The sequence below is a fragment of the Dreissena polymorpha genome, chromosome 1 (genome assembly GCF_020536995.1).
Source record: "Dreissena polymorpha isolate Duluth1 chromosome 1, UMN_Dpol_1.0, whole genome shotgun sequence".
In the NCBI taxonomy this organism is placed as follows: domain Eukaryota; kingdom Metazoa; phylum Mollusca; class Bivalvia; order Myida; family Dreissenidae; genus Dreissena; species Dreissena polymorpha.
The window spans coordinates 66,415,071-66,424,206 of NC_068355.1; the positions used below are offsets into that span (position 1 = coordinate 66,415,071).

A 9,136-nucleotide genomic window follows, 5' to 3' on the forward strand; every position below is an offset into this window, starting at 1 on the left:
GAAGAAACAAATATACCCAATGACTGAGGCAGCTAATCCACTTCAACTGATACAGATTGCTGGAAGAAACAAATATACCCAATGACTGAGGCAGCTAATCCACTTCAACTGATACAGATTGCTGGAAGAAACAAATATACCCAATGACTGAGGCAGCTAATCCACTTCAACTGATACAGATTGCTGGAAGAAACAAATATACCCAATGACTGAGGCAGCTAATCCACTTCAACTGATACAGATTGCTGGAAGAAACAAATATACCCAATGACTGAGGCAGCTAATCCACTTCAACTGATACAGATTGCTGGAAGAAACAAATATACCCAATGACTGAGGCAGCTAATCCACTTCAACTGATACAGATTGCTGGAAGAAACAAATATACCCAATGACTGAGGCAGCTAATCCACTTCAACTGATACAGATTGCTGGAGGAAACAAATATACCCAATGACTGAGGCAGCTAATCCACTTCAACTGATAAAGATTGCTGGAAGAAACAAATATACCCAATGACTGAGGCAGCTAATCCACTTCAACTGATACAGATTGCTGGAAGAAACAAATATAGATTTCTTGATTTTAGGTTATCATCAATCGATCGATGGGATTAAACAACATTTTAGATTATTCTCACTTAGTGGTTAGGTTTTAATGAAGTATTCATGAAACAATTTTCACAAGTGTATTACTTTATACAATTATTTATAAAAAATTATGTTTTCGCCCGCACTAAATTATTCATTTTTTAGGAAAGCTCCTCTCTTAAGAGCTCTTTAAGATGACACACATCATTTATACTGAATCACATTTTTGTCCTATGATTACTGTTGGTCCATACAGCATATTTTGTTAGTAGGAGATTTGTCCCTTAAGTTTCCATAAAAAAAGGCGCATAAACGGAAGTCTTATACATACTGGTAGTTCTCTGCCCTTGGTTTCTATAGGAAGTCATACTGCACATACAGCACAAATGAAGCCTATACTGCCATACACCCATACTGCAGCAGTGAGGGAAGTGTCCAACAGCACCTAGAGACATACAGCACAAATGAAGCCTATACTGCCAAACACCCATACTGCAGCAGTGAGGGACGTGTCCAACAGCACCTAGAGACATACAGCACAAATGAAGCCTATACTGCCATACACCCATACTGCAGCAGTGAGGGAAGTCTCCAACAGCACCTAGAGACATACAGCACAAATGAAGCCTATACTGCCATACACCCATACTGCAGCAGTTAGGGAAGTGTCCAACAGCACCTAGAGACATACAGCACAAATGAAGCCTATACTGCCATACACCCATACTGCAGCAGTGAGGGAAGTGTCCATCAGCACCTAGAGACATACAGCACAAATGAAGCCTATACTGCCATACACCCATACTGCAGCAGTGAGGGAAGTGTCCAACAGCACCTAGAGATTCATGCAGGAATATTTAACACATATTAGCCTCGCTCTTGGAAACTAGTTTTAGCATCAAGTGTTGTTCCAGATATTCCTGTGCAGTCCGCACAGACACTTTTTGGATTTGCACTAGGAGATACATGACATAAAAGCGGACAGGGTCTTCCCTAATTAGCCGTGCGGACTTCACACTTTTTGCATATACATTAAGCCCTGTTTTCCCAGAATGAGGCACATTAAGTTTAATGTTTGATGTACTGTCTTTCTAAAAACATATTTCTATATGTGATGCATTAAAAGCTGGCAGCAAAGGATCATTCCCTGATGAGATAGAATCTTTGTGCAAGATGGAACTCTTTATGCGACAGGGGCTAAAATTCTAGGATTAGAAAAAATGTAATTAAATATGTCACATTCTTAGTCTAACAGTCATTTTATAACTAGAGTTTTGTCAAAGACGTGACGAATACCACCTCATGCTGTATTGACACAGAATATTTTGCATGTTATCTTCACAAAAAACAGCTGACACCATGCTCAATGTTTAAAACGCACTTAATGACCCCGTGACCTAGTTTTTGACCCGACATGGCCCATGTTCGAACTTGGCCTAGAAATCATCTAGATACAACATATGACCAAGTTTGGTGAAGTTCGGATGAAAAATACTAGAATTAGAGAGTGGACACCATGCTCAATGATTAGAACCCAATAAGTGACCCTGTGACCTAGTTTTTGACCCGGCATGACCCATATTCGAACTTGACCTAGACATCATCTAGATACAATATCTGACTTAGTTTGGTGAAGATCAGATGAAAACTGCTTGATATAGAGAACAGACACTTAATATGGACCAACCGACCGACAAACAAACAAGCTCACTCCTATATACACCCCTAAACTTTGTTTGCGGGGGTATAAAAATCTATTGAAGTAAAATCTCACTAACTTCAAAATACACTAATACTGGTTCTTTACCATACATAAAATTAAAAGGGACAAATCAATGCACAGCTTTGGTCCTTAAGTACACTCAAGCTCGCAAAAAATGAATGACTCTCGGTCAGGTAAAACAGGAAGTCTGCACAGGCTACTTTAGGCACATGCTAATCAGGGATGACAATGTCTTCCTAGACAGGGTTTTTAGTTAAAGGAGAACTCCTTAAAACAATAAAAGAAATCCATAGAATTGGAAAGTGTTGTCCCTGATAGCTTATGTGAACTGCACAGGCCAATCTTGGACTACACTTTACACACATGCATTAAGCCCTGTTTTCCCAGAACAAGACTCAAATATAAACCAGGTTAGTCCACTGAAGCTATGACAAAAGGGCACAAAAGAGTTAAAATAAATCATTCATAACTAAGCATTCTCAAGGTACCTGTGCTAGGAAAGGGGTCACCACGGCACCTACTCGAGCCCAGGAAGACGCGGCTCCTATGCCCAGAGTTCGTATAGTGGTTGGGTACACCTGGTGGGGGAAAGCAAGATGGGCTTTAGTCATTCTATACATAGATGGCTACGTCACTACGTTATTGTTATTGTTATGGTCAGTAAGACCGGTGTGACACAATGGGGCTTAAGTAGAAATATATATGAGTTTGGTAATTTCAATATTGTCAATTAGTTTTGATTTTTGTGGAATCATGCGCTTCTAACATAATGTAATTTTACTTGCTGTGAAAGCAAAAATAATCAAAACCCATGTTTCTGAAAACAATAAAAAACAAGAGGGCCATGATGGCCTAAGAGTGCTCACCTGAGTATAATGTACACACATTGTCAGAGAAATGACGGATTGAACTAGTATTCCACTTAACTCGACCCACATTAAGATATATTTTGTCAGATAAGTTCGGTCATAGATGTAGCTATGAAAGTGGTAACAATGTTTTTCATGAGATATCTAGCTTTTGGATGCAAATGAAGTGAATTCAACTTACCAACAATGTTTGAAAATAATTTAGTCATAAATGTGGATTCTACAGTGGTAACGAGATCTGACCTGGTGAACTAGTTTGAGGGTGCATGTGGTCTACATTTACCATTGCCTAGGTGCTGGCAATGTAAACATTCTGACCATGTTTCATCAAATGTGAGCATTAAATTTGGCCTCTATAGTGGAAACAAGGTATATGTTGTGTGACCGGATAGTCATAAAACCTAGCACGTGCATGACTTGGACAATGGACCATATCAGTTGCATCATTGGGAAAAATAACCATGTATATGGGTAATAAACAATGGTTTCACCCCAATGTGATAACTGTGACAAATAATAAACGCACTAGAATGTTATGCACCCCTTTTACTACAAAAACAGTTGAAGGTGTTAAACTACGACTTAAGAGCAAAAAAAGATTTAATACTTTTTCAGTTTTTTATTGAAGTGCATTAATTACAGGCTCTTACTGGAGTATCGGTCATTTTCAGTTTTTTATTGAAGTGCATTAATTACGGGTTCTTACTGGAGTATCGGTCGATCAAAAGATCATCTTTGAACACGTTTGGTAAAAACAAGCAATTGAGTAACTTTCTGTACAAAAGAGCATGAGAAATTATTTTTAATAAAGTGCAAATATATGTAAAAGTAAATTATACTATATGGCGTGGTATTTAATAAGCAGATGATATTAGTTGTTAATACAATGTACATATTACAAACCCGCATCCGATTGTCAATGCCTTAATTTGCTGACACCCGTAATGTCTGAATATTTTTGCATCTACATTTTTGGACAATTTTTTTAAATTCCCAAAATATAAATTAATTTCGGTAAGTGAAAATAAATTCCAGCACCATTTTTATTACACCTTCAACAATCACCTTCAATGAGTGAATGAGTCTCATCTGTGAAAACTGGGATTATTTACTCATAAATATCGTCCCAGAATAGCTGTGTAGCCTGCACAGGCTCATCAGGGAGAACATTTTCCAATAGTTTATTTAAAGAGTCTTTCCTTAGCGAAAATCCATTAATACACAGGCTAAACTGGGACAACACTGTACGCAGATGAATTAAGCCCAGTTTTTTCAGAACGGGCCTTATAGGATTACCGCAGATGTGTAAATGTAGATAAAGTTGAACATCCCTGCAGAGCAACCCCTGACTAGGAAGATGAAGCCGGTCAACACGGTCATGGGTACTGGCAGTTGAAGAAAAATGAAGAAAAGACCGCACCCAAACAGGTTGACAGCCCCTGTCCACCGAATTCCCACGAGATCAATGAGACATTTGTGCAGTGGAAGGGCTGCAATGTTTACATATCAAATTAATGGAGGTTCGTTCTGGAAAAACTGGGCTTTAAGCTTGTGTGTAAAGCGTCATCTCAGATTGGATGGGTAGTCCGAACAGGCAAATCAGGGCACCACCCTCTGTTTACAATTGATTTTCCTTTAGAATGTCTTCTGGATAAACAAAAAATTCCACAAAAGAGGGAAGTGTTATCTCTGATTAGCTTGTGCAGACTGCAAAGGCTAATCTGGGATGTCACTTTAGGCACATGCATTTAGTCTAGTCTTTCCAAAAACACAATGCAAATGTTCAGGCTTCGAATAGCTGGCAGTTTCAAATTATTTAAATAATAATGTGTTTAGTTGTTTTACAAACTTATAACAATAGCACAATAGGTAATACTTTTTTTAACAACAAAGTACCTGTGGGATTTTATAAACTTTGCGGAAATGTATAATTTTACAATACAAACTGCTTAGCTAAGTTTCAGCTGCTGCCTGTGTTACAGGCAGTTATCAACCAAACCAGTACTTTTCATGAGTACAAGTCAATTCCAAGTCTGTAAACCTATCAATGAATTCTCCTTGTGTTGACACAATCATGCTGTAAACTTACCAATAAATTCTCCTAGTGTTGACACAATCATGCTGTAAACTTACCAATGAATTCTCCCAGTGTTGACACAGTCATGCTGTAAACTTACCAATAAATTCTCCTAGTGTTGACACAATCATACTGTAAACTTACCAATGAATTCTCCTAGTGTTGACACAATCATGCTGTAAACTTACCAATGAATTCTCCTAGTGTTGAGACAATCATGCTGGTGTAGTCATCTTTCTTGAGAAGGTTACACTTGCACTTTTCACCTGAATTAAAGATTATCTTGTCACATTAAATGAGCCTCACTCAGGGAAAACAGGGCATAATGCATGTGTGTTAAGTGCCTTCCTAGATAAGCCTTTGCATACGCTGATAAGAGACTAAACGTAACACTTTAACTAAATTTTCGCTAAGCAAAGACTTCCTTAATTATTAAAAATACCATAAATGCGAAAAGTGTTGTCCCTGATTAGCCTGAGCTAATCTGGATAATCGGTGAGAATCAATTTCTGATATATAAACACCACTATATAAAAGTTCAGAAAAAAAGTACGCTAAAATTTACAATAGTTTATATTAAATTGCAAATAGTGTTTTGCTGTACGGCAAAAAAGACTTCATGTCAAGATGACATGTACACTGTTTGGAAAACCTCATTAATCTGTGCAGATCAGTTCATACATCGAAAACAAAATTTTGATGCTTCAACAAAACAAAAGTAGAGTTGTAAGGATTGTGTAAGCTTGGTAGTTATTAATTAAGCTGATGTCAAACATGTTTGATGATAGTGCCATATAGAGAATGTTACATAATTTTATATAACATTCCATTTTCAAATCCATGTGTTGGTTTGTATTGCAAGAATAGACAGTTGACATTGAACTTGCATATACTCCCATAAACTGTGTAGATATATCTTCAAGAACACTTTAAGAATATGCATTTAACCTTGTTTTTTTCTGATCAAGGCAACATTTACCAGCATCTCTCCACGCTTATGGACAATTCCACAGTATGAACGATGCTTAAAGCTAACATATGATGTGTTCATACACAGCATGGACTATTCCACAGTATGAACGGTGCTTAAAGCTAACATATGATGTGTTAATACACAGCATGGACTATTCCACAGTATGAACGGTGATCAAAGCTAACAAATGATGTGTTCATACACAGCATGGACTATTCTACAGTATGAACGGTGATCAAAGTTAACAAATGATGTGTTCATACACAGCATGGACTATTCCACAGTATGAACGGTGATCAAAGCTAACAAACGTTCTGTTCGTACACAGCATGGACTATTCCACAGTATGAACGGTGATCAAAGCTAACAAATACTGTGTTCATACACAGCATGGACTATTCCATATTATGAACGGTGATCAAAGCTAACAAATGATGTGTTCATACACAGCATGGACTATTCCACAGTATGAACGTTGATCAAAGCTAACAAATGATGTGTTCATACACCGCATGGACTACTCCACAGTATGAACAGTCATCAAAAGCTAACAAATGATGTTTCATACACAGCATGGACTATTCCACAGTATGAAAGGTGATCAAAGCTAACAAATGATGTGTTCATACACAGCATGGACTATTCAAGGTGATCAAAGCTAACAAATGATGTGTTCATACACAGCATGGACTATTCCACAGTATAAGAGGTGCATAAAGCTAACAAATGATGTGTTCAAACACAGCATGGATTATTCCATAGTATGAGAGGTGCTTATTGTTAACAAATGATTTTTTTTATACAGCATGGGTTATTCCATAGTATGAGTTGTGATTAAAGCTAACAAATGATGTGTTCATACACCGCATGGACTATCCCATAGTATGAGAGGTGCTTAAAGTTAACTAATGATATGCTCATACACTGCATGGACTATTCCATAGTATGAGAGGTGCTAAAAGTTAACAAATGATGTGTTTACATACAGCAAGGCTATTCCGTAGCATGAGAGGTGCTTAAAGTTAACAAATGATGTGTTTATATACAGCATGGGCTTTTCCATGGAATGAGAGGTGCTTAAGTTAACAAATGATCTGTTCATACACAGCATGGACTATTCCATAGAATGACAGGTGCTTAAAGTTAACAAATGCTGTGTTCATACACAGCATGGACTATTCCATAGCATGAGAGGTGCTTAAAGTTAACAAATGATGTGTTCATACACAGCATGGACTATTCCATAGAATGAGAGGTGCTTAAAGATAACAAGTGATGCGCAGCATGAATTATTCCATAGAATGAGAGGTGCTTAAAGATAACAAGTGATTTGTTCATACACAGCATGGAGTATTCCATAGAATGAGAGGTGCTTAAAGATAAAAAGCGATGTGTTCATACACAGCATGGACTATTCCTTAGAATGAGAGGTGCCTAAAGATAACAAGTAATGTGTTTTTGACCAAGAGCCTTCAGAATGTAAAAAAAAACAAAGAAACTTCGAGACTGTTAAATTCTTTCAACAACGTTCAGGCTTTAAATATCATTCCTACATATCATTTAGATTTCAAAATTACATGAAAAACAAATACTACAGCTGTCCATTCATTACAGACTTCAGCAGTTTTGCTTTGTAACATCACAGCACTTAATTGACTACTCCCATCTATGCAAGGGCCTTTCAAGGGCACTATGAATAATGCAAAATAAGGTTAGCTTTGTAAAATCATCCTCAGATTGTCACATTAACTTCTTTTACTAACTTGACAGATCAGCTTTACAGACAAAAAGATTTTCTGAATTGCAACATTACCTGAGTTTTAGAATGTTTTAATTGCTGATTCACTGGCAAGTACACAAAGTCTTCCCAACAAAACAAAACTGACCCCCTCTTCCAGCATGTCAGAATTAAAGACTCACATTCAAGAGTGCTATTTCAATCAATTAATAGGTAATGTTATTTCACACCAGATATCCTTAATGAGCCAAGCTCAGGCAAAATGGGGATAAGTACATGAACATAATGTGTTGTCCCAGATAAGCCAGTGCAGTCCACACTGACTAATCAGAGATGCCATTTTCCACCTTAACTGGATCTTCGATTAGAAGTGACTTGCTGTAAACAAAAACAAGAGATGTGTTTGTCAGAAACACAATGCCCCCTAATGGGCCGCTTTGAATTGGGTTTTTTACTTTTGACCTTGAAGGATAACCTTCCACCACTAAAAATGTGCAGCTCTATGAGATACACTTGCATGCCAAATATTAAGTTGCTATCTTCAATATTGCAAAAGTTATTGCAAAGGTTTAACCAAGGTTTAAGTTTGTGACAGTCAGACACATACAATGACAGACAGACAGGCCAAAAACAATATACCCCCGATCTTTCGATCCGGGGGCATACAAAACCACAAAAGAGGAACGTTTCGTCCCTGAAAAGCCTGTGCAGACAGCACAGGCTAATCTGGGATGACACTTTACACAAATGCATTAAGCTGGGTGTACTCACCCGACTGGTTGGCATTTTTTATCTGCAGGATTTCAGCACTGGCCAGTACCATTCCGTAGTAGGAGAGGGCTGTCCCAAACCACATAATCCATACCATGAGGGTCGTTACACAGTACGTGCAAGAAAACAAGTCTCTGGGGCTTCCCTGTTTTGACTAAAATTTGTAAAGAAAATGCTTAAAATATCAACATAAAATAAAGATTCATTGAATGAAATTTATTAAGAAAATGCTAGCTAATAATAATAAAGTATAAGCCTGTTTTGGCTGAAATTTATGAAGAAAGTACCTAACAGTAATTATCATTAAATATAAGTCTGTATACGACTATATGCTTCAAATGTTGAAACGAACTTGAATCATCAAAATCGAAAAAAAGCTCTAAAGTCTAAGGGTT

General features: G+C 37.4%; 1 protein-coding gene across 1 annotated transcript; it reads right to left on the minus strand.

Moving 5' to 3' along the window:
• Window positions 1-280: 280 nt before the first annotated feature.
• LOC127879345 (putative transporter SVOPL) lies at window positions 281-8,838 on the minus strand. Its single transcript, XM_052426157.1, has 8 exons — window positions 8,742-8,838; window positions 5,448-5,525; window positions 4,479-4,672; window positions 2,802-2,891; window positions 1,282-1,347; window positions 1,126-1,191; window positions 970-1,035; window positions 281-307 (listed from the first exon to the last, which is right to left on the minus strand). The coding sequence occupies exons 1-8, from the start codon at window positions 8,836-8,838 to the stop codon at window positions 281-283; spliced, it is 684 nt and encodes a 227-aa protein (XP_052282117.1).
• Window positions 8,839-9,136: the final 298 nt, after the last annotated feature.

Coding starts and splice junctions, on each gene's coding strand:
- LOC127879345 (XM_052426157.1), bottom strand. CDS start 8,838: ATGGTATGGATTATGTGGTTTGGGACAGCCCTCTCCTACTACGGAATG. Junction 5,526..8,741: donor AAAAAATGCCAACCAGTCGG/GTGAGTACACCC, acceptor TCTTTAATTCAG/GTGAAAAGTGCAAGTGTAAC. Junction 2,892..4,478: donor TCTACATTTACACATCTGCG/GTAATCCTATAA, acceptor TTCCCCCACCAG/GTGTACCCAACCACTATACG.